This window comes from Lissotriton vulgaris, chromosome 10 (assembly GCF_964263255.1).
Source record: "Lissotriton vulgaris chromosome 10, aLisVul1.2, whole genome shotgun sequence".
Lineage (NCBI taxonomy): Eukaryota > Metazoa > Chordata > Amphibia > Caudata > Salamandridae > Lissotriton > Lissotriton vulgaris.
Genome location: NC_141698.1, coordinates 1152665028 through 1152691974, shown reverse-complemented (window position 1 = coordinate 1152691974; position 26947 = coordinate 1152665028). Strand labels below are relative to the sequence as shown.

Here is a 26947-nt window from a genome sequence, read left to right as displayed (position 1 = left end):
GGTTCGTCATATGCTAATATACCACTGGATGAATAGAAACACCCTATTTGCTTCATTCCACCCTTCATCCAGTTCTACAAATAAAGGTCATAAAAAATATCTGTCAAATTCTTATTACACCACAGATGGGTATAATTGTTCCGCCTCCCCAGCCTTAATTGACGATGTATAGACGCCCATACCTTAAATGCCATGAGCAATGTCTTAAAATGTACCCTTTTGTAGTAGCCATAGTCTAGCTGGCACCATAAACATTCCCAGGCTTTGAGGCCAATCAATAATTCAAATGGGGGGGATACGTTGTCCTACCCATGATAGTAAACACCCTCAAAAGTACCTGCATATTGTACCAACGAGGCAGCTCACCAATATAATTTAAGATTAGGATAGGCCAATCCACCACTTTCCCTGGAAACTGATAGGAATTTAAATAATCTTCTTGATCTTGAATAGGCCCAGATACATTTTGTAAATATCCTCTCAAATTTTTCAACCATATATATTTTAAAGACGACGGCATTGCTCTTATGAAGTAGAGTACTTTAGGAAAACATACAATTTTAATTAGAATACTTCCACAAAACAGTGTTAATGTAAGTTATCTATTCTTTTAATTGCCTTTTTGATCTCTTCTGCACACGTTTTCATTCACCAACTCATCAAGATCAGAGCTATCGTTACCCCTAAATATACTGCTTTTTAAACTATCCTGTAGTCAGCAAAGGATTCAAATTCATTAATAACAGCCTGAGTCCTATCCCTGTTCAGGGTATATCCTGATAATACACCAAAACTCTGAGCTTCTTCTTCTATTGCCCCACTAGCCTGTTGAGGGTGAGAGGTAACTAGAGCTGTATTGTTAGCATAAGCCAAAACCTTACTCTCATACTCAAACTGAACTACGGGGGAGTTCCAAGTGTTTCAATATATGATCAATGTACAGTGCCAAAAGGAGCGGAGAGCCGGAGGAACACCCTTGTCACGTCCCTCTGGTAATTTTGAGGGGCTTCATCATTTCCCCATTTATAAAAACTCTAGGCTTAGGATCCTTATGCAGAGCTCTGACTGCCTTCATAAAGGTGGTCTCTGTTCCTTTCTTTTGCATTGTAGTCCAGAGAAACTGCCAGTAGACCCTATTGACTGCATTTTCAACATCTATCTAAATTACCCCCATTGGCTCTCTTGACACTTGTCTGACATCAAACTAGGTAATTATCCTTTTAATATGTTCTATTGTGACCCTAGAGGGGATAAACCCTTGCTGTCTTATGTAAACAAACCTATGAATAACCTGTGACAGACGCAAGGATAACATTTGAGTATATTTTTACATCCCCATTCATTAAGGTTGTAGGAAAGTAAGAACCAAGCTCATTGAGTGGTTTATTTTTCTTCAGGAAAGCTGTAATCTTTGCAAAAGCCCAGAAATTCAGCAGAGCCACTGCTTCCAAGGTCTGTGAAAGTAGAGTTGTCATAGTTTCTTTTAGTTGCTCCTCTAAGACCTTTTCGAATTCTGTGGGGATGAAGCCATGACCAGCTGCATTCCCTCTAGGTAATTTTGATATTGCTTCTAAAATCTCATCCCAGGTCAATGGATAGTCTAATTGCTCCCTCTCTTCCTGTGACAATACCTCAGTCACAGAGAAATCCAAATACTAAAGTATTAAATCTTCATGTTGACCCCACAGATCTCCAGAATCTTCTGTGTATAGAGCCTGATAAAATGTATCAAAGGCTGTTTGGGTTTTGTCTGCTTCAGATACCAGCCTTAATATAGACTCTCTCACTATATTGATTTCGCTAAGTGTAAGTTCTTGCCTAGTTTATACTGCTAGTAAGTGACACACCTTTTCACTACACTCATGCATTTCCTCTTGATAAGATGTTTATTTATCTAGTGCCTGCTTCAATAGCCTCCCCCAATTACTGCATTAGCAAGAGCTACTTCCATAATAATAATAATAATAATAATAATAAAGAGCTTATAAAGCGCTCAGTAACGCCATCACGGCGTGCCCCCGCGCTGAAGCTATCATTGAAACAGCATAGGAGCCCAGGATCTATGCAGTGTATAGATGTGTTTTAAGCATGGCCCTAAACCGCAATTCACTGCTCTCCAGTCTCAGAGCAGGGGGAAGTTTGTTCCATTGTTGAGCAGCTTGGAGCGCAAAGGAGCGTCCACCCATTCTAGCCTTCCTAATCCTGGGGACTGTCAGCAATCCGGTACCCTCCGAACGGAGGGTCCTAGTAGGTTCATATCGGCTGACTAGATCCTTTAGGTATGTCGGTGACCTGTCCCAGACAATTCGGTGACAGAAGAGGAGGCACTTAAACAGCACACGCTTCTTCACAGGCAGCCAATGAAGCGCGTCCAGCGCCATTTTCGAGTTGGCTCTCCTGGGTCTTCTTAACACCAGTCTGGCGGCGGAGTTCTGTATGACTTGTAGGCGGCCTATGCTGCCCTCGGTTGCCCCAAGGAACAGAATGTTTCCATAATCTAACCGCGAAGTCACCAGTGCCTGCGTTAGTGTCCATCTGGCCGCTAAAGGAAGGAGGTCTAAAGTTTTATTTAGGGTCTTTAGTACTCCAAAACATTTGCCCACAAGACGCCTTATGTGGCCATCATATGAGAGAGAGGGGTTCATCCAGATTCCTAAATTCTTAGCCTCCTGACAAGGTATAGGGGTAGGGCCCAGACATGAAGGCCACCACTCGGCCGACCAGTTTTCGCTTTTACCCCCTACCACCAGCACCTCTGTTTTAGAGCCATTGAGTTTTAAGCAATGGGCATCCATCCACTCTGCTAGTGCCTGCATACAGGATTTAAAGTTGTTAGGGGTGTTGGAGGTGTTCTGCGATAGGGAGATCAGCAGCTGGGTGTCGTCAGCGTACGACACCAATTCCACCCCAAATGAATGTACAACTTTCGCCAGGGAGGCCATATATAGATTAAAAAGAGTAGGGCTCAAAGCCGAGCCCTGAGGCACTCCCTGGTCTAGTGACATCTCCGCTGAGCGGCATGTCCCTTGCTGTACCTGGAAACATCTTTCCGTAAGAAACGATTGCAGCCAGCACAGCGCAGGACCAACGACCCCGGCTTCGCTCAGACACCGTAGCAAGATGGAATGCGCTACGGTGTCAAAAGCCGCGCTTAGGTCGAGCATGATCAAGGCCATTGTGTGACCTGCATCTGCCCCTGCTCTTAAGGTCTCAGTGGCTCGTAGGAGGGCTGTCTCCGTGGAGTAGCCCGCCCTAAATCCTGATTGTGAGGGATGGAGTAAATTCCACTTCTCCAGGTGCTCCGTAAGCTGAGCGTTAACCACCTTTTCAGCCACCTTCGCCACGTACGGCAATAAGGAAATAGGTCTAAGGTTTTCTAGCACCTCCATGCTTACATTCGGTTTTTTCCTTATTGGCAGTACTATGGCCTTCTTCCACTCCATAGGGACTTGTTGAGTGGAAAAGGAGGTTTGTAGGACGTGTCTGATGTGAGGTTCCAGGGCTATCAGGCCCTCTGAGATGACCCAGGCCGGAGCCGGATCATTGGGGGAGCCGGACTTCACACTGCGACAGATCTTTATTAGCTTGTCAGCTGCGGGGACCTCGAAAGTTAGTAGTGAGGAATGTGGGGCTGCCGGTGAGCTGTCTGCTATAAAATCTATTCCCTTATCTGGTTGTTGAGAGAAGGAAGCATAAATCTTTTTAACTTTACTAGAGAAAAAGTCGGCGACTCTATTGCATCCCTCCTTGGAGGTCTTTGTGGGGGTGTTAAAGCTGGAGACTAAAGATATTTCTTTATATATTTTGAACAATTCGCGCGAGGAGCTCTCGGCAGCCTCAATACGTGTCTGAAAGTATTTGGCTTTAGCTCTACGCACCGCATACTGGTAGCTCCGGTGTGCTGAGCTATAACTGTTTTTTGCTTGTTCACTCTGGTTCCTTCTCCAGCTCCTTTCAAGCTTTTTACAGTTAGATTTGATTTGCTGGAGTTCAGTAGTGAACCATGGGGCAGTACGTTGTCTGCCTTCTCTAGCTTTGCCCTTGCTCATGGGAGCTAGCTCATCCAAGGTGGCAGTTACAAGTAGATTAAATTCCTTGTTCGCCTGATCACTGTCCGTGGAACGTAATGGTTGCGCTTTCTGGATGGCACCTATAAAGTTTTCTTTAGAGTATTGTCTCCATTTGCGTTTCATAATGTTTCCTTTCCCCTTGTCAATAGTCCTAGCAGGCTGGTAAAAACACTGAAAAGGGACCAGGAAGTGGTCAGTCCAAGGGAGCTGACAAGGGGTAAGTACTTTTATCATATCCCAACTAGCGAAGATAGGGTCCAAACAGTGACCCCTCTGATGTGTAGCTGCGACACTTAGCAGGTTGAGCTGTAATTCTTGTAAAACAAGGCGAACATCCTCTGCCTCCTTCTGTACGGGATCCTCTAGGTGTAGGTTCAAGTCACCCAGCACCAAAACCTTATTGTGTTTAATTGCGGTCTGAGCAACCCCTTCTAGTAAGCTACTGCGGAAGTTGCCCAGGGAGCCAGGAGGTCTATATATTAGGATGCCCGAGATAGTCTCGTGTTGAGTCAGTTTAATACTAAATTCACCTGCTTCGCTGTCATCAATTTTTACTGGCTTTAGAACACACTCAAAAGGGTGTTTGACGATAATGGCAATGCCGCCTCCCCTTCCTTTTATCCTATCAAGTCTGTGGAGGGTGTAGCCTGGTGGGATAGTGTCCACTATATCTGGATCAGAGTGTTCTCCCAACCAGGTTTCAGTTAAGAACAATATCTGCATGTCCTCATCCAATACGAGATCCCACAGCTGAAGAGTGTGTTTGCTGATGGATCTACAGTTTAAAAGACCCCCTTTAACAAGAATCGCTTCAGAGTCAGGGACAACGGGCGCTAAGCAACTTCCTCTAAAAGAACAGTGAGGGCATGGACCTAGGTCCAGAGGCTCCATCGTGTGACGACAGAGGATAGGAAGAACGGGGCAAAGGTCTCTCAGCCTCTTACTTGTGTAGGACTGTCTGTGACACGCGTGAGATGTAGGGGTTTGGGCCCCTGGCCCCGGCCGGTCGCGGACGGGCGCAGACGGGCTTGGCTTAGGCCCACCTGGGCTTCCTCCACCCCTTTCTTCTGTTGCAGTGCGGTGACCAAATTTCCCTCTGCCTGAGCTAGACTTTGTTGGCTAAGCCGCAGACACTCCTTTTCCCAAACTATAAACAATTAAGCAGTACCCACATTCCTCTGAAAAAATTCTAGGATCCACTCCCAGTAGAGAGACATTTATTTCTTCCTCCTCCTCCTCCAGAACCACCATGCACCAGTACTCTTGCTGGATATGCTCCAGACTCTGCCACCACATACGGGCCACTATCTCCCTCCTGGTGGGACCTAAGGGTTGGCAAGCAGGAGTAGCTATATTAAAAAAAAAAAAAAGGCACGTCGTAAATAATGCTCTGTCCAAGCAATTGTTTTAAATTAGTGAGCTGCACAGGAGGAATACGTTGTTGGCTCCTTAGGGCCATTGGACTTTGATGTGATTATGATTGGGAGAGTCAAAAGGCCAATTTGTTTTACCCACCCATACCTTGAAAGCACTGACTGTGCAGCAGAACAGTATTAAGGAAGAACAACACCAGATAAAAGAAATAGTGATTTGATTTTTATTTTCTTCTAATGGCTATTTCAGGTAAGTATAACAGGCACTTTGAGAGAAAAAATTAGTTGCCTCTCATTAATGAGTGCAGAATTATGCACTAAGGAGTACAAGTTGTGCTAAAATACTAGAGCCATGTTCATTGCTAGCCAGCACGTTGTGTATTTTGCTACTGTCTGCAGCTGGGTCAGCTGTAGTTGACAATTATCTATTTTTAATTCGACTGCCCTGCTCTTCTCCAATTGTGTGTCTCTTTCTACCCTGACTCCAAATAGGCAGATGAGTAATAAATGAGATAATACGTCACAAACCATGAGTACGAAATATGGATAATATCCTGTCCGCCGTAAGTAGACGTTGGGGAAATTGATGGATGTACTACAGTTAAACGAGCTGTATAAATTGTATTAATCACATCAATCAAAGTGTCTCCCATACACCAATCTTTCAATCAAATCATGCACGTACTCACACTTTATTTAGTGGCCTCACCCACCATCCCATATTTCTAACAAATGGACTTACTCTACTGCAGGGTAGCATTGAGGGATTAGGTGGATAGGGCAGAGCTTTTGATATAAAATAGAAGGGGTCACTACACTGATCATCAATTTTTCATCTTTGTCTTATTCAGTAACTGTACTAGTTGATTGAAGTTGAAAGGGAAAAATCTGAGCTGCTGTAAAATGAATCTGTTAACCCCTTCGCAGTGGGAGTAATTCCCCCACGGCGCTGGGGGAGTGGAGCCGTGGTGCTCCTGACGAGCCCAGCTCATCATGAGTCACAGTGGAGTTGTGCTCATGACAAGCTGGGCTTGTCACAACCCCTCCCACTGATTAATTTGCCCACATAGGTGGGGAATCAATCGCGTGTGGGCGGACCGCGGCCGTTATGACGAGCACAGCTCCACTGTGACTCATGATGAGCTGGGCTCGTCATGAGCATGGAAGAGGTTAAGTTGTATAAGAAACCATGAAATGCATTCTGAGATCACTTTACTTTCCATTGTTATAAAATCAATTGTGGCACATGGTAATAATGCTTTGTTTCAGTATTCTGGGTGAGTTGAGATGGAGGAGCTCAGGAAAAATGGAGGAGTGAAGTTCTAAGAGGTTACTAAGTGGCCGAAGGGAACACAACTTGTGTGTTTGGTTTGCAATACATTTAAAACTTTGAAACTGCCACATTAAGTGAAGCAGACACACATTGCACAGCCAACACTACAGTCATGTGACATCACAAATTGAACCACTTTACTCATAGGTAATAGAATCTCATGGGCAGGGATGGGGTGATGAATGATGGGTGGGATACATCTGGCTCACCTAAAAAATACAGTGAGTCAAGGGAATAGAACAAAAAAAATCCATCACACTTTGAACCATAGCTTTGATAACCCTATCTACCCAAAGTACACAAAATAGGTGAGCAGCATGCCCCTCTCCATGAGAAGAGCTGCCTTGCTTATTCATTAAAACAACCCAAATATTCACACGCACTTTCATTTCAATTCACCTGTACCCACCACGAGTACGTTTTACTTTCTCTCATCCAGTCTTTCACCCAATTTTCCAATCCTGTAATCATCCATTCAATATTCACCCTTTTGTGCCAGCCATCCTTTCACCCATCCATCCCTTTACCCACCCACCCTTTCACCCATCCATCCCTTTACCCCACCCACCCTTTCACCCATCCATCCCTTTACCCCACCCATCCTTTCACCCATCCATCCCTTTACCCCACCCACCCTTTCACCCATCCATCCCTTTACCCCACCCACCCTTTCACCCATCCATCCCTTTACCCCACCCACCCTTTCACCCATCCATCCCTTTACCCCAGCCACCCTTTCACCCATCCATCCCTTTACCCCAGCCACCCTTTCACCCATCCATCCCTTTACCCACCCATCCTTTCACCCATCCATCCCTTTACCCCACCCACCCTTTCACCCATCCATCCCTTTACCCCACCCACCCTTTCACCCATCCATCCCTTTACCCACCCATCCTTTCACCCATCCATCCCTTTACCCCACCCACCCTTTCACCCATCCATCCCTTTACCCCACCCACCCTTTCACCCATCCATCCCTTTACCCACCCATCCTTTCACCCATCCATCCCTTTACCCCACCCACCCTTTCACCCATCCATCCCTTTACCCCACCCACCATTTTACCCATCCATCCCTTTACCCCACCCACCCTTTCACCCATCCATCCCTTTACCCCACCCATCCTTTAACCCATCCATCCCTTTACCCCACCCATCCTTTCACCCATCCATCCCTTTACCCCACCCACCCTTTCACCTAGCCACCCTTTCATTCATATACCATTTTACTTTCTTTTAAAATGACATTATTTATTATTTAATGTTTCCCTCAAGCATCAATGTGAGCTTTTTGGTGAGTTGTAAATAGAAGAGGCTTTAATAACTCAAAGACCATTGCAGCTGGGAAAGCTGGGGAGGGGTCAAGCTCACAAGCTGACCATGCCCTGGTACTAGCTAGTGAGTGTAATTGTCATTATGCAATCAATGTTGTGACTTACCAGCACCTGTCCCTGCCAACGCTTCTCCCCCTCCAACTGACTCACCTCCTGCAGCGGCACTGGAGCTGGCATCACAAGTGCTCTGTGTGGCTAGAATACAACATTATACATGTTTTAGATGCCAGGTATGACACCGATGTTTTTTGCAATAAAAAAAAACAACTGCAATATATCACTAGAGCTTGGTTACCGCTGCTGTACCTTCTAACAAAAATGTCACTCTGGGCATTTGTTTGGTTCACAATGTTAAGCAAACCATGCATGGAAAAATGGTCAATGAAAGAGATAGTGTTGGTTGGCAAATACAATGGAGTGGGACCTCATACTTTTCTTTCCAGCCATGCTGCACTGTCAAGGGAAACTGCTTGTATACTGTATGAATGAAAATGAATGAAACAGCACACAAAATTTGGGAGGCTGGTCTAAGAGGCTTTGGTCACTCTCCCATGAACTCAACTGTTAGAGCATGAGCAGGAAAAAAAGCTTTTTAAAAAATACATGATAAATATTTGTTATAATACCAGCGTACTTGGGCCTGCAATCGTCACAGTACAGTGTAGAGTACTACAATACATGTGTTATTATTGTCTTACTCTTACAGTACCACACGATACATAGGAGAGAGGGAAATATTTCCAACAATGCAGAGGAAACTTAGTGAACTTGAGACCAGAAAAAGAAAATGCAGGGTTTACATGTATGAAACATTTGCACAAGTGCCACGTGGAGGAAAGGCGGCAGGTTAGGGTGTCAGGGAAATTGTATTTCTCACCCGCAACACCATCCTACAGGCAGCAACTCCCATCCTGGAACCCGGCAAAAACATTGCAAAATAACCAAGATTCTACCATCAGCTCACAACAATCATAACAAAACCAAATATTAGGGAAAATATAAAATAAACATTAGGACTTACTGGGGTTAACAGAGCCCTTGGCAGTGGTGCATGTGGTTGGTGACTTCTTACAGTGATTTTCAGCACCAGGTGTTTGTCCGCACTGTTCAATCATCGCAAAGGGCACAATGCACAGCGCACACAGGCACTACTTCCTTTCTGCCGGTCAAGTAGATATTTTATTCGAACAGCGGCCTTTTCAACATAAACAGACTGTTTCTCTACGCGAGTGGTCGCAAGCATATGCAACCACCTGCAAAGTAAAATCTGACCACCCACGTTGAAAAATCTCAACGGGAGGTTGATTTTCCACGCTTGCGGTCGGCAACTTGACATTGACAATAGCAAACAAGGAAAAATCTCACCGGGAGGTGGATTTTCCTCACTCACGCTCACCAACTTGATGTTGACGAGCGTGAGCAAGGTAAAAAACTATGCATAAGGCTGAGTGCAGAAAACTCTGTAAAACTATGCGAGCTGAGCGGAGTTTACCGCCCTGGCTTACTTCTGACCAGATTCTCTCAGACCTCCAACCATGTCCTTCTTCTTGCCCTTGGGTGCTGATGTAAGAAATGAAGAAGATAAAAACAGATTAGTGATTATTTTATTATTATATTATATTATTATACTTCTCTAAGACAGGTCACCGATGGTACTAGTTTTGAGTCTATCAACTATTGTTGAGTTGCCCATACGAATACTAAAATCCCTATTCCAAATTTCCCTAACAAAAACTGCATTTGGAACTAAAGCATTGCAGTGAATGATCTTTGATTCTATTCCCATTTCTCAACCTCAACTCCCTTGATAGACCAACTCAGTCTCTTTTTTACAATACATAGATGCACACTACACATCACTGTTAGCTTGGGACTGTACACGCTACACAATCAAAGTCACAGAGACAAGGCTAACTTGCTGGTATTACTGATGCAATATGGTGACAGGATGACAGGCTTCAATGGCTTCTTAATTAATCAGCCCAAGTGAGTGGCAATGATTAAGATGAATAAGTAGCACTGCTGAGCACCTGTCAAGCAGAAACTAGAAACTGGAACAAAAAAATAATATTCAAACATAAACTAAACATACCTTACCAGCGAGTGTGAGCAGCATGCTATTTGGATTTTTTTTAACATTGTAGACAACAAACAAAACAAATAATTAATACTCACTGAGACCCGAAATTCGAATACCTAGCAGGTCGATTAAGTCCTATTTACGGTCCAAAATATCCACCTCGGAGTGCATCTGCTGCTGCACGATGACCGAACCTTGCTAGTGTGCCAGAGGCACCAGTGCACCTGCCCCCAGAACAGCCGATACTCCTGTAGGGGGTAACCACTGCTGGGCTAGCTGCATGCAAGCATCCTGGAGGGGATGTGCCACTGCACAAAAAATAACAGTGCTGTCTCCTCCTCCTCCCTAAAGATCGCACGGGCTGCACACCTGGGCAGCAGCGCCGACTGTAAAGAAGCTATCCCTCTGCGAAGGTGCTGGGTGGGGTAGAAAATGATGATAAGGAAGGGAAAGGAAAGAATAAATGAGAAAGTAAGGGGAATAAATAATCAAAATACAAAAAGTCAAGAAAAATACCCACTAATCGTCCAAAAAACATAATATGCACAAACACAAAGGCACAAAATATTATAAGAAATCAAATTTTAGGGGTAGACAAATGATGGAGGGGGAGGATTAAAGAGCGATTAAGGTTTAGGTCTCTATAACAGAGTGCAGAAAAACAAGATGGCCGCACCCATGCTGACCATGTGGTGCAGTAAGCGCATGATTTGGAATGTGAGGACACACTTAAAAACCATGCGGTGGCATTTATACATGATATGGAATGTGACATCACACTTTGCATTCCCATTGCAATGCAAACAGGCATCCCAGCAAACTTTGCCTTCAAGTGGAGCTTCATTTAGCGGCAGAGTTTTCTGGCGACCGCGCAGAGTTCTATGTTGCGCTTCTGAGCGAACTCTGTCCAGCCCCAATTTTGGGCATCATATAGTAAGTCAGTGAGTGGAAAGTGAGTAAGTGATCAGAAGATTCAGAATATAGTAGGAGGAGTGAGTCAGTGTGGAAGGGTCGAGGGTAGGAATATGAGTTGCCAGGTGAGTGAGCTTACATGGTGATAAGTGTAAGTGTTAACTAGGGGAATCATTTAAAGTTTGGAGAAGCACACAAAGTCATACATTGGCAGTTCGCCTAGCTGCCAAACTCACTGATCCGGTGCAAAGTATAAGAGTGAGCAAACATCTGCTTTTCTATTGGTTACGCTTAAGCTGGTTCCTATAGACTTATCATATTGGTGCTTGACCCCCTTCATTAGGTTGAGATGATAAACATTAGATTTCCTTCCTTCTGGCCTCCAGGGTAAGCAGGATGGTCCCAAGAAGAAAATCCATCAATTGCTCCCAAAGTGCAGGAACAAACTCTCACTCTGTTTCAGGGTTGTTCATTGTTTGTTTTACTCTAACTCCCACTTATTAAATTTGTTTATCTAAAACAGGTAGAAATGCTGAGCAGGATCCCAAACAAGATGGCACCTGTTCAGCATTACACTAAGCCTACAGAGAAGCTGTTGATGAGCTACATTTACCGTAGGCTTAGAGATACGAGCCGGGTAGGTGGACGGGATCATCAAATCGTGCAGATGGTACTCCGCCAGGGATGTGGAGAAGACTTCTCCACTAGTCTGGTGAACTGGCATACCTCAAGCTCTCTGTTAGATGTCCTCTGCAGTGAATAGATGAGTGACTTTGGCTCTTACTGTATACACCATATCCCATTATAAAAATGGAAACTCCACCATCAAAGTCACAGAAAGATAAGAGCCCTGGAATCACCCTCAAAGCAGATCTCTGCTTTGTAGCTCATGTGTTCCTCATATCATTACTGTGTTCTCAGATGTCAACATGAAAGGACCCATGCTTTGGAATAACTCTTAACACCTGTGTCTATCTAAAAATCTCATTGACCAACTTCATAAATACATAAATCAAGCTCTTAGAATGTCTTAACCTTCTGGACCAAGACCATAAAATTGAAGCCTTGAAAGCCCATCACTGACAGAACCAAATATCTATTTCACAATCCAGTGCATTGTAGTCTAGATTGACTAGAACCAAGACCTGGGATCCCTGCTAAGGTCTGCATCTTACTGCCTTCTTGCAACAGATCTATAGCTCACAACTTCACATTTCATACAGTAACAGCCTTGCAAATGGCTGAAGCATGCACAAGTTATTGGGATTCGAAAGCTTTACCCCCCTCTCCTGTTCCTGAGATGAAAATAAATTACCAACATTCAAAAAAATACATTACAAAATATAAAGATTCCCAAGAATATTCAGAAATAGAATGTCGAGGAGTACATCTAGCAACTGACTGGACTCGATGAGACAGATTTATTATGATTTTGTTTATCCAGTCCTGACACCAACGTTGCTGCGTTGTGTTATGTTAGAGGTACGGGGAGAACAGTACCACAAGTAATAAGATGAGGCGCTGTGCCTGGCTCCCTCTGTGGTGCTGCATTAGGACGCCTTGAGCCAATGCACCATAGTGCTAGTGTGTGTGCTAGCTAGCTCTCAAGAAAGAGACTCTTCCTGAACAAAATGCTGTGCTTTTGCCAACTTGAACACTTGTTTGAAGTTATTTTGTATTTTGTACAGTTCACAGCACCTGCAAAGTTGATAAAGGTTAGAGAGAATAAACCTTCCTGAGGCATGTATCTTTGGTGCATAGTTCTATCCACCTTTTTCAATGAATTGGGATTTGAGAAAAAAAATAGCTCAAAACACTAGTATTTGTTACTTTAGGGCTATTTTCAAACACAAATGCAAGTTTCCACTGGACAGTAATCCCAAATCAAGCCTTTGCTCCAGTTTGCATCAACTCTTGATGAATAGCTGCAAACTGTCTTTACATCATGAACTTATCCTTATTAGTTGGGACAGGGGCTCAGAAGTGACGTCAAACTGACAAATAACACTGTACAAAATGCCTAATTAGAGAAATGAGTTTATCTCTTGGGGAATGGCATCAAATGTGCTCTATGTGAGGTGAATTATACTGGATAGACATATATATTTAGAATTAGAAAGTGACTCTCCTACCTGCCATGGTTGGAAGTCCTTCTCTCGACTTTCACTCTCCGAGGTATGTCCTGAGTGGGCCTTGGATGAGATGATGTTGTGTAAGGCGTGAGCCACGGCGTAGACCGCAGTGTGAACACTGTAAGTGATGTAGAAATTGTAAGCATCATATTCATGGAGAGGAACCTGTCTCATTGTGTGATCCCTTTCACAATGAGGGAAGATGGATTCATAACCAAAAGTCCCATCCGATAAAGCAGGCGCGCAGTGGAATTCCCCTGCCCAAAACTGCACAAACAAGTAATTGTCTGAGAAATTTAAAGGGTTCACACTGTACAGGAAATGTGTCAATCCTGGAATCTCTCCCTTAGGAATAGAAAATTCCAGTGAGCCATTGAACCCACTCATTCTAGAGTAATAAACAAAATCTTTCAGATGAGATGTGACTGCAGAAGTGATATATACTTTGCCAGGCAGTTCTTCCATGTAAGAAATTAGGGTTTGATCCATGTAAGCTCTTGAACAGCGAACTATCACCACATTGACAGAATAACCACGGATTCTTTTAACAATTTGTCTTGCCTCTTCCCACTTAAAGTAAGGGGTCTTGCGGAGCCTTTCCAAGAAAGCCACACAGCCACCACTGTTGCTGATCTCTCTCTCCAGCTCCTCACCAGCCCTCCTGCCGCTCTCATCATCTGATATCAGGATCCCAACCCAGGTCCATCCAAAGTGCTTGAGGAGCCGGGCGATGGCGCGCGCCTCGTACATGTCATTGGGGACGGTGCGGTAAAAGGATGGGAAGCGATGTCTGTCACTGAAGATTGGATCCATGGCACCATAGCTGACCTGAGGAAATGATAGACATGAGCTATTAGACATATTGCACCACCCTCCACTAAAGAGCATCAGTGGCCGATGGTCACTAATTAATTAATTTCTAGGAATTAATTGCTGAAACCATCCTCAGGACTGTTATCAATTGTAATCTGTATAGATTACAGCCAGTTTAAATTGGGTCAAGTAGAATAGCGAGCAGTCATCAGTCCTGCACCGCCTAATACTACGGCGAAGTGGAGTCAAAGAGCGTACTGGCTGTAATTGCTCCATATTGATCCCGGTGATTGGCAAGATTTCAACCCCATTCACACTGGATGATCTTTGTTTCGCAAAGTACCTGTACTCTATGAATGAACATTCAACTTCACGTTCGGCTTTGACTAAAATATGAAGTCAGTTTTCTAACAACAAATAGTCATGTTATAAAGATACCTCGACCTACAAACAAATCTTTTTTGATGAAGTGGCAGCACTTTTGCATACAGATTACAATATCTCTATACAGATTACAATTGATAACAGTCCTGAGGATGGTTTCAGCAATTAATTCCTAAGAAACCGGAACGTCGACAGCACATCTTATCCCTTTCCTTGTTTTATTCAATGTATCTTGGGATAGGTGTTTTTTAGGTTCTGTTGAGTCACTTAGTAATTTACTTATGTGTGTACCCACAGTCCTAAATCTTATTTGCTTACTTATCTGTATATGAAGCTGTTTTTCTTTAATGAACTATTTGATATAAAAATATTTTTTCGTATACACCTTGTGTCTTTGTTTATGTGTTATATGTTATATGTTGAGAATAGTAATTGTACTTTGATAATAGATTTATGATTAACTCACTCTAGAGACGATCGATTGGTCTTTCTTAAAATAACGTGAACCAACAAATACAGATCAAATAAAATCCCTTGAAGGCACCTTCACCCTTTCATTTATATTACCCAAGCCCTCAAGGGTATTCCGGGTCGCTCACCTCCTCGATAATCAATATTAGATATTAGACATATTGCACCACCCTCCACTAAAGAGCATCAGCTGCCGATGTCCCATGCTTCATAGCTCTCAATCAGGACAGAGCGGTAAAAGGATGGGAACTGATGCCTGTCATTGAAGATTGGATCCATGGCACCATAGCTGACCTGAGCAAGACATAGGCATGAGCTATGAGACACTTTATATAGCGATGGGTGTTTCAAGGGGTTTTATGAAGAGGTCCTGCAGTTTGTGCGCCTACAGCAAATCCTTTCAGTTCCAATGCGCTTTCTCATTCCCAGAAGTCTGCTACCTCTACACAGTGAAATTCGTCAAACATGTTCATACCCTTTGCTTTAATCAATATAGAATTAACCTATGGGTTTTTATTCCTCGCCAGAAGCACTCTCACTAGACACCATCTTTGCAGATGCTCTGGTTGATTTTGCACACTGCGCGTCTTGGCCTATTTAATGGGAGTTGGGCCGTGGACGTGCTGTGGAAAGTAGGTCACATTACGTTGACTTTTAAGAATGTTGTTTGATTGTGTTGCATGCTATTTTTACTTGTGTTAATGGTACTGCCTTAAAATCGCTCATAAATGAATTGCTAGAAATCTTGCACTTCGCACTAAGAATCTGCACTTGCAAATTATGATCCAGAACAAATCCACTTTTAATTTAATATCAATTGCTGCTAAGAAAAGAAAACTGCTGATAGACTGTTGCACTGTTTCTTGACTTCAGTGACAGGGCAACCATTTTTACCCACTCCAGAAGCACTCCCAGTAGACGAGGTCCTGGTAAGTGTAGTTTATTTTACACACCCGACGTCCCACCCTACTTAATGGCACACTGGCTGGGGACACGCCCTTTGGATGTAGCAGTGGCGTCCTGAAGGTGTGCTACGCATCGACCAAAGGACGGGAGTCCTCCATGTTGGGATTATTAACGGAAGATCCCTCTGTAAACATGCCATAGAAGTTACATTCCTACTGGAGGTCACAAGGATGGGTATTCTATTCATTACAGAAACATGGGCCTCACTAGATATATATCCAGAATTTGGGCAGGCTTTCCCTGAGAGATATGGGATACAGGTAACCAGAATATGAAGATTTGGAGGCAGGATGGCAGTGAGCTTCAGGCATACTATAAAAGTATCTCCACTCCCAGTCACTCCTACGCCAAACTGTAAATTATTGGCCCTTACTATTCGGCAGTCTGTCAAATAGGTGTTGCCGACTGCCGCCTGCCTTTTATTATTTGGGTCCTGTTGCTAGGCATTCTTGAGCTTTTGCACACATTGCTGCTATATCAGTTTCTCTGGTCTAATCTAGATGAGATTTTAAAATCGCTTAGATAACATTGTTTTAATGTTTTTACCTGGCTGCTGCCACTCCGTGTTTTCATCTCCTGCACTTCCCGCTCGTCCCTGGCGGTACCCGGATGTTAGACAGGTCCTCATTGCACAGGGGTTGACGCGCTAGTTGTCCGCTCACCAGAAACTACTTAAGGCACACTGGGGCGTCCGCGCAGCGGTCGCGCCGCTGGCGCGCTGAAGGCAAGCCAAAGGCAAGCCCATCTGCGCCCGTCCGCACCCGGAGCGAGACCAGCGTCAGAACCCCTAACATACAGTAGACAGCAGTTTTGGATCTAGGTTTAGATTCATGCAAACTGCATGATATGGCTTTCCAAGATAAGAACCCAGGTGAGCTTGCCTGCCCTAAATGCTCTTTCCGGCTCAGTCAAGGCATTGCCAACAGCCCTGACCAAGTTGGGAGGAGGGGGAGATTTCCGAATGCTGAGATGTCGGAAGCTCCGAAGGACAGGGGTGCGGGAGATACACTCAGCAACTCTCCAAGGCAAGACCAGCATAGAGGCCCTAAGCTAGCTCAGGAACAGCACATGCAATGCGTTTTGGCGAATGTACGGTCTGTAGGGAGACACAAATATCCGATTGAAGACCTGATTCATAGCACAAAACCCGATATAAATTTCCTGACCGAGACTTTGACAGAAATCGTCTCGGGTCCAGACTGGAATATAGTGCTACCGAAGGGCTATGCAGTCACCTCACAGGATAGAGAGGGAGGTAGAGGAGGGGGCATAGGGATAATTCACCGGGAACATCTAAAACTGCGAGTAGAAACTATTGTGGATACCGGCGGAAGCACAGTACTTCACCATCAACTTAAACAACCTCTTTAACCTTCAGGGACTCCTGATCTATCCTCCACCTGGACCTAATGCCATGTTTTCGCAGGCACTAATGATGCATCTGGAATCTCACCCTTTTATTAATATTGGTGATTTCAATTATCACCTGGAATTAACAAATTATTCAGATACAGGCAGATTACTAGACAATCTGGCAGCTTTTGGTTTTAGCCAGGTATTTCTGGAACCTTCCCATCGGGCAGGCCAGACTTTAGACGGCGTTGTTTCTAATAATGCAGAGACTAGTTTGTCGAGCGTGGTAGCCCTCCCATGGTCAGACCACAATGCAATTTATTTTGATATCAGGGACATTCTGCCTACTCACCAAATGCAAATGAGACCAGTGTAGGTAAAGACCAGGCGCTGGAACAAAGTTCAAGCCGATGATCTAGAAACAGCTCTTGGTCAATGCCCCTGTCGCTGGCCAAAAACAATACTGAGGTGGAATCTGGGTTCAATGAATGGCTCCTGATAGCAGCTGATCATGTGGCACCTGAAAAATGGTTCGACAGTTAGGAGACTAAAGCCTTCGTCATCTTGGTACAGCTCTATGCTGAAGAGCTTGAAAGTTAACTGCAGGAGAACGGAGCGTCTTTGGAGACAAGATTATATTAAACATAAGAAAATAACCTATAATCTTGCTCTTCAACAGTATATAGAGGCAATTTTTGCTGCAAAAAGATTATTCTACTCTACCAAGATTAAGAAATCTGGTAAATCCCCTAAAGAAATGTTTAAAACGGTTACTCTGCTCTCCAAATCTCAGCAGGCAAGCACTTTCCAAACGGATCAAAGTATGTTTACCAAACTCGCCAAATTTTTCCAGAACAAGGTCCAAGTAATTTATGATGACTTCCTGAATGCTCAAATGGGCCCAGACAAGCCATATTATTTACAGGTGGCGGCAGATATAACAGATGCTAGGCTAGCAAGTTTCCCAGTAATCACAAAAGAGGAGGTTTGCAAACTCCTCCTTTCCATAAAATCTAGCTCACCCAAAGACCCTTGCCCTACCACGATCATGCATCTGACCCTAGTAGAATCAGAGATGAACTGACTCAGTTAATCAATCAAGTGCTGGAGTAAGGAAAACTACCAAGTTTGCTGGAAGAATGCACGATTAGGCCTATCTTGAAAAAGCCCGCCTTAGATCCCACAGAGCCCAAAAACTGCCGCCCGATAGCTGGTCTGCCTATAGCAGCTAAAATCTTGGAATCAGAGCACTCCACTGGGGTCCCTTTCAGCAGCGGGTGGAATTCAAGGTGTATGCCTGGTGCAGAAAGCATTTCTTGGTGGGGGAGCTAAAGATATTTAAAAAAATGTTCAGGCCCAAGACCCCAGCTCGTGCCCTAAAATCCAGCAATTTGGGTCTTCTCCACATTGATAGGATTAGGAGAGTGAGATGGGGTAGAAGAACCCTTTCTAATTGTGCAGCAAAGCTGTGGAATAAAATGCCAATATCCATGCAAATCCAGTCTAACAGACAATCATTTAGGAAAGACCCTGGCTGTTTGCCTCAACATAGTCTTTGTAAAGTAGGCTGCACCACAGCCACATACACTAGCGCCAAGACGCCCCGGCATTCGAGTGCTTTGTAAACACATATCCTATCCTATCACACTTATGGCCCCCAGATCCTGATTTCATTGTTGATTACAGCTTAGTGAGCTTTCTAATCCCACCACTCATCACGCAATCCAATTTGATCATGCTTGGAGACTTCCATTTCTGAGTGGATAACAGAGATGACAAAAAAGCAGCTGAGTAACTTACCTCTAAGGAAGCAATAAGGCTTAATCAACACATACAGGGTCCTTTACATAGGCATGGTCATACTCTGCATTTGGGGTTTCATAATACCAATATCATATCCAAACCAGAAGTAATGCAATTAGTCTGGACCAATCATTTTTTGGTGGTATCCTGTTTAAATACTCTTTTTAATTCTTCACATTACAATATAGAAACAGTATTGTCCAGAAGTTGGGCTAAACTTAGGACCTGGTTTTCTAAAGGCCAGCCCCCTCCGCCCGAGGAAATTCTAGTAGCGACTAATGTAGAAGAAGCCGATGATACTTATCATGGTTGGATTACACAATCCCTTGATAATGGGCTCCCGGTAAAGAAAAGACACAGCAGGAGAATTCTATCCGACCCCTGCTATAACGATTGACTCAGGGTAGCTACGCTTTCATTTAAAGGGGTGGAAAGGAAATGGAGGAGAGAATACCTAGACCAGGAGCAAACTGGAAATTGACATTAAAGATTATAAAGATCTGCTATTAATGGTAAAGGCAGAATATTTTGCTGAACAGATAATACAAGTGCATTTTTCAAGAATAAAACAAGGAACATTGTTGTTAAATTAAAGGCAAATGACACAGTAAACCCTTTACCACCTGGACACATTCTGAATCTAAAATTCATCATGCAGGAGGGGAATAACAGGAAAATATCATCCCTACAGTTATGGAGGAAGACTTCCTGGAGGTGACGGGAGCCGTCACTTCAGGCTCTCTGCTCAACCCCCTCCCCCCTAAATACTGGAAGGTACTTGCACCATAGTTGGCAACTATAATGTGTCCCTGGATACTGATTAGGTTCATAAGGCCTGGAAGTAGGCATTTGTTGCACTGTTGCTAAAGAAACCGTCCACAAGCCCAAAGACGTGGCCAATATTAGGCCCATTTCTCTGCTGCCTTTTCCAATAAAAGTATTGAAAGGTCATATCAATAAAGTTACATTACCGACCCATGTTGAGGCCACTGACTGGCTCGGCATGGCATAATGGGGGTTTAGGCCTTGTCATGGGACTGAGGCAGATCTGGTCTTTGTCACTGCTGGTATCCAGTTGGTTGTGGACAGGGGTCGGCATGCGGCTCTGGTACTCCTGGACCTGTCCTCAGCATTCTATACCTTGGATCACTCCATCAATCTCAAGAGACTGGATGAAGCTGGGAGAGAGGGAATTGCCTGGGATTGGTGTAGATCGTGTCTATGTGACTGCAAACAGACAGTACAACTCTCCTCTTCGCTCTAGACTTTGTGGCATTAAAGCAGGGTGGTCCGCAGGGGTTCTCTCTCAGTCCCATCATGTTTAATGAATACATGCAGCCTGTTATTAAGCTCATACATGGGCTGGGAATGAACTGTATTGATTATGTGAATGACAAACTGATGATGGTGCGTGTATCAAGAGGGAGAGAGAGGACCAGAAAGCTAGTCCAGATCCCCAGTTTATATGTCAAGTTATCAAAAAGAGACTACCTATGGATGGGGTTGGTATGATGTTTATTTTATAAAAATCATGGTGACTCAGTTGAGTTTTGTCGATTAGGGGTGGCACCTGTTGGGTGTCTTTAGAAAGCCCTCACCCACCAACCTAGTTGGTGGCATGCTTCATCATCGGGCCCACCCAGTGACACCTAGCGTGTCCCGGGTGTGCTACGACGCCTGGTTACAGCGGAGCAGGTATGTCACTGTGGGTGCGGTGAAGGGTAGTGAGATAGTGAGTTTAAAACGGCTTGGCGGGGGTCCCAGTCCTTGAAAACTTTATTAGTTGGGCCTCCGTCTGCGGTTAAAAATAAGGCTGTTGGACGTTGGGGGCGGGTTACGACTTCCCACGTCCTTTAAAGTGTCAACATGTTTCAGCCAGTGCCTTATCAATATGCTGGCTTTCTTCAGGACTAAAATGTGGGTGTGAATTAAAAATTAAAAACTAGTGGGTGTGTAGTGTGGACTATGTGTCTACACGCCCTAAAGTGTATCTAACTGTGAGAGGGAGGGATTCCCTTCTCAAGATCACCTTAAAGGACGAAGACAAAACATACAGGGAAAGATTCACAAAACGATATAGGTCATATATATCATGGCAGCCGGCTTAATAGCGATGAGGTGCAGGCTATCAGCGGCTCAAGTGTAATGGTATTGGTGGTACCATTATGGTGGAAGATCGCACTAGAACTTCGAGGTGAAGTGGTTTAAAAAAACGGAGTATTGCAACAGTGGTGAGAAAGAGTGAAGAATGAGGCGTAAGGTATATGGCTTACGCTAGTTTTAAGAAGTGTCCTCTTCAAGGTTTGTTGAGGTGGCATGGGGTTGACCCTAGGGGGGGGAGAATAAAGGGTGGACCACTGGAGTTAGGAACCTGTAGGGAGAAAAGAGCGGTAGCGCTTACCCATGGTCGAGGTGGTTGTTACTGCATACTCACAGGATTTCTGGTCAGCGCCGGCTTTGGACCTGTTGTGCCTCCTTCGTGAAACCGGTAAGGTATGGCCTGTGGCGCCGGTTTAAATACTGAGGCTAATTGGTAAATCGTGCACACCTGGGGATTGATAGAAATGGTGAAAAGACTCGTGTTTGCCGAGTCATTATTGTGCCCAGGTGAGTGCCGGTTCTTCCGCGTAGAGACACGGTGTAGCGTGTGAAGTCCGCGCATGCGCGGCGGCACCAGCATCCTGCGCATGCGTGGAGCCGTGTGAGCCACCGCGCATGCGTGTACCCCGGGCACTATCTAGCGGAATTCTGTCGGTGTGCGCTGGGGGCATCCGCTTGAATTACAAGTGTTTAAAGGATTCGGGCTATATAAGTTGGTGATTTATATCCTAATGGTGAAGGCGCTCCTGGGGTTAAGGGCACCCCTGGTGCTGGTGTGATTGATTATGCACTATCCAGGCAAATATGATGGGCAAGGCAACAGGCTATGTCCTATCCAGGCTAATCATGAGGGCAGGGCGACCCAGCATCTAGGACCATCAGGCTCAGGGAGTTTTTACAAAAATAAAATTTTAAATTGAATTAATAGAATTAAATTAAATTAATTAATAGGGGGCAGGTAGATGAGCCCTGGAGTCACAGGGAGGTCAAGGGATTGCCTCTATGGCAAAAAGCGCTCAGGGGATGGTACAGTTAATGGTGGTCAGGAAGATGGGCCCTGGACTACAGATTGGTCAAGGAGTTCCAGGGGATTGCATCATTCAGACCCTGTGTTGCAGTAGAGAGGCGATATATCCATCTTTGCTCTTTGCTGAGAAGTTTCTTGTCATTGTTGGTGGGACTTTCAGGGATTTGTTCAATGACTGTCCAGGTGAAGTCATTGGGTGTATGACAGTGGGTGATGAAATGGTTTCATTCAATCTAGGCTCTGTGGGGGCCTTTGACCCACCCGGGCATGAAGAGATTTGCCCACTGGCTCAGAAACAACTCGCTGCAGTTTAATGTTAGCGAGATGGAGACCATGCTCTGCCAGGTGGGGAGGGCAGGGCCAGACAGACAAATAATTTCTGGCCAACAGGAGATGAGTTACTTCCTGTATGGTCAGGTTCTGTACGAGATCTGGGGGTGCAACAATGTCTCCACCCTCTCGTTATTAAACCATGCAAAGAAGACATCCAATAATACCTGCTTACTCCTGTTACAGTGTTACATAAAATCCTCCCGTTTCTTCCGACCAGCTGGCACTCCTGGATCATCTATAGCCCCATCCGAAGTCTGGTTGATTATGGTAATGCCCTTTTATATCAGCACACCTGAGAAGACACCAACATGTCTCTGACAAATCCAAGCTAATGGTGCCAAACTGGTACTTGAACAGGGATTGCTCACCTCCACAGCCCTTGATTCCTTGCACTGCTTGGCAGTGAAAAGATTTTTAAAAATTGAAGTATGGTGCTTGATGCACAAGACAGTGTACCAGCGGGCTTGTCTCATCCTAGCAGATAGGAATACTCCGTACCATCCAGGCAGATTACTACGCTCAGCCTAAACTCCAGATTCCTTGGTACAAGAAAGAAAGAGTAGGGAGAAAAGAGCGGTAGCAGAACCTACTCACTTCAGGGAGCTAAACTGTGGATTAGTATACCAACACACACACCACTGACTCAGGACCATTTATCATTCAGGAAAATCCTGAGAACGTTGTCTACAAGCAGGAACATTCCCATTGGATGGTCGGGCTTACGTTCCACAGTGCCTGGATATCTGTGGAGTTGCTGTTGGGCTTAATAAAAGGTTATGATAATATCAGGTAGTGATGACTATGTATATGTTAGACCTGTCAGTCCTAGGGTGGTCCTTTCCTATTTTCTTCGCCCTTGCCTAATTTTTTCACACCTTCTTTTTGTTGGCCTTAGGTCTCCGGGCACCTTCCCATTGCTAAACAATGCTAAGGTGCAGGTGCTCTCCCCTACCAATATGGCTGCCACAGGCCCCTGCTACTGTGGAGTGGGCTTGATAGTAGCACCCTAGTTGCCAGGAGCTGGCTGGAACCCTTAAACATTAGTGCCATACCAGCCTGCCTTCCCTGCCCATAGCTAGAGTGAGGAAGCTCCTGGAACCTTCCAGAATAGGGGAGTGGTCACCAACTGCCATCTCAGTGTTCACCTGACCTGGGACTATTAAAGAAAAAGGAGGGAAACTTTCCAGTCAGTTGGGGCATCACTGACCTGGGGGACCCTATGCAGGAGACTTAGGCGTTAGGGCCTAGTCAGAAACCTATACCACTGGGGGTGACAGTGTTTAGGCGCTGCCCACCAAGCTGTGCGAGGAACACTGAACTAGCCCACTGATCTGGCCCAGCGGGAGGGGAACCCAGGGACCACCTATAGTGACCTGCTGAGGAAACCTGTCAGCAGCCTTCAACTCAACCCCCCCCTCTTCAAGCAACCAAGAATCTGCTTCCACAAAAAGGGTGCCAGAACCACCAAGCACCAAGAATAAACCTAACTGACCAGGACTACTGGGGTTCAACCAGGTACTGGGCTGTGCCATCTGTGCCCACTGTGTTTGCACCTGTGGCCCCTGCGCTATTCTGCCTTTACTGCCTACCCAGTGCTCCCCTACTGTGCCCCCTTGAGAAGCGCTGAGGTCCTGGAAGCTATTGTGCCTTGAAGCGCTGTACCTGAGAAGCGCTATTACTCAGACTGCCTGTCCTGCTAGAACTGCTGTGACTGCCCCCATAGCGCGTGCCACCCAAGCGCTGGGCCCCAAGGAGAAGCGCTGCAAAGCCTTGCTAGCTCTGTGCTTTGAAGCGCTGAGGAGAAGCGCTGGTGGCCCCACTCACCGCCGCGGCCCTTGCCGCCCCGCCAGAACCTCAGGCGCCGTTCGCAGCCTCTGCCGGCCCAGAAGCGCCGACCTCATCATCCCAACGGTGGCCCCCAGGGGCCAGGAGAGGGCTGCCGTAAATCTTAGTCAGGCCACGATCTGAGGAGAGGGCCGCGCTAGGCCCTGAAGACTGCCTCCAATATCACGTGATGGGGGCATCGTCCTGGATCCTGCCCCCGTCAAACGCTGCAAAGCCATTGGTTCTGGCTTGTGCACCCCCATTATCTGCGCCCCTATTGGCATTGAGAGCCAAGTCCTTCCTTGCCAGCCTTCCCATTGGCCCCCCACACCGTTGACATCACGACAGGCCTAGGAACCAGCAGCTTCACCATCGGAGGGCTCCGGAAGAGCCTGAGAGCCCCTCCGAGCTGTGACGTCCTCGGGCCGGCCCTACCATCAGCATGGGGCCTGTGCCGCCCTGCTGTGCCTGCAGCCGGCCCCTCTCACCCCGAGGCCTGCTGACATCGCCGCAAGGGGCCGAGGAGGCCTGAAGAGAACAGGTAACCCCGGGGAGGAGGGCGGAAGGCTACAGGAGGCCCCGAGTTCGCCCCTCCCCTGGGGAATACTGTTGTTGGGCCCCGTTGGCCCTATGAAATCCTTCCCAAGTACTGGAACTGGGCCGGAACCCCAAGAGACACCTTTGAGGCCTAAGTTGGTCCAAGTTAACCCCTGGTTGGGGAAAGTACTTGGTTACAGGCGACTGTTAGACCCTACTACCAGGAGTGTGGTGATTGCCTTACATAATGTTACTCCTGAGTAAGGAAATGTTTATACCTGCCGTAAGAGGAGGTTCACGCTGATTTAAGGATGTTGCCTAGTTCTTAATGGAAATGTCTATCCTGGCCTGATGTAATGTTCATACTGCTTATTTATTGAGAAGCTGATTGCTACCTCATGCACCAGATCTGCCCCTGCTAAATGCAATATTGATGGAGGTTTCCACTAGTGAATTTCTTGCAGGGGGATATGATATAATTTTGACTAAGAGGTTATTACCATGTATTTTCTTACAGGTGGTGACTAGGAGCAAGGCTGATGCCAGGCCTACAGCTACTTACTATTTATTATTTATTTCTTTATCTATTTATGGCTGAGAAATGAAAAGTATACTCTTTCAAGGAAATGTGAATGGAGATAATGCTATCTTGATTACCTGATCGCCCCGAATGGTCTATCAGCCATAACTTTAATCCAGATATAAGTACATTGTTTTAATGAATCTCACTGGTGTGGTCTCAGTCATTCTGTGTGTTACCTGTCTCAGTGGATGTGTGTGCTGTGTGGTCACTTTACACCTAAGCTTTGGGTGCCTACCTGCTCGAGCCAAGCTACCCCCCGGGGAACTGGTGACCCCAGTTCCTACAGTACACTACTGAGACTGCTCCTTCCCTGGTACCGTGCTTGTGCCTGCCCACTGGATATGATGCTCTAGTGATCACCTTTCAGCGCATTACTACCTTGGAGCTGCGTTGAAACTCTGCGGGAGGCGATGCAGTTTTAGGGCAGTGATGCAGTGTTAGGGAAGCGATGCAGTGTTAGGGCAGTGATGCAATGTTGGGTAGGCGATGCAGTGTTAGGGCAGTGATGCAGTGTTAGGGAGGCAATGCAGTGTTAGGGAGGTGATGGAGTGTTAGTGAGGCGATGCAGAGTTAGGGCACTGATGCAGTGTTAGGGAGGCAATGCAGTGTTAGGGAGGTGATTCAGTGTTATTGAGGTGATGCAGTGTTAGGGAGGTGATGCATTGTTAGGGAGGTGATGCAGTGTTAGGGAGGTGATTCAGTGTTAGGGAGGCGTTGCAGTGTTATTGAGGTGATGGAGTGTTAGGGAGGTGATGCAGGGTTAGAGAGGCAATGCAGTGTTAGGGAGGTAATGCAGAGTTATGGACGTGATGCAGTGTTAGGGAGGTGATGCAGATTTAGGGAGGTGATGCAGTGTTAGGTAGGTGATGCAATGTTATGAAGGTGATGCAGTGGTATGAAGGCAATTCAGTGTTAGGGAGGTGATGCAGTGTTAGGGAGGTGATGCAGTGTTAAGGAGGCGATACAATGTTAGGGAGGCAATGCAGTGGTATGGAGGCGATGCAGCTTTAGGGAAGTGATTCAGTGTTAGGGAGGCAATGCAGTGTTAGGGAGGTGATGCAGTGTTAGGAAAGCGATGCAGTGTTAGGGAGGCGATGAAGTGTTAGGGAAGCGATGCAGTGTTATGGAGGTGATGCAGTGTTTGGGAGGAACTACAGTGCTAGGGAGTTGGTTCAGTGTTAGGGAGGCGATGCAGTGTTATTGAGGTGATGCATTGTTAGGTAGGTAAAGCAATGTTTGGGATGCGATGCAATGTTATGGAGATGATGCAGTGTTAGGGAGGTGATGCAGTGTTATGGAGGTGATGCAGTGTTATGGAGGCGGTCCACATGTTAGGGAGGCAATGCAGTGTTGCGGAGGTAGGGAGACAATGCAGTGTTAGGGAGGTGATACAGTGCTAGGGTGCGATGCAGTGTTATGGAGTAGATGAGATGTTAGGGAGGCAATGCAGTGTTAGGAAGGTGATGCAGTGTAAGGGAGGCGATGCAGTGTTAGCCAGGCGATGCAGTGTTAGGGAG

General features: G+C 45.6%; 1 protein-coding gene across 1 annotated transcript in view; it reads right to left on the bottom strand.

Annotated features, from left to right (window-relative positions):
• Window positions 1-26947, bottom strand: part of LOC147689500 (vomeronasal type-2 receptor 26-like) — a 542936-nt gene that overhangs the window by 192264 nt on the left and 323725 nt on the right. The window contains exons 4-5 of the mRNA XM_086939935.1: window positions 13237-14064; window positions 8218-8307 (exon numbers count right to left, since the gene is read on the bottom strand). Coding sequence (XP_086796061.1) covers window positions 8218-8307; window positions 13237-14064 — 918 coding nt within the window. The remainder of the gene's footprint in view (window positions 1-8217; window positions 8308-13236; window positions 14065-26947) is intronic.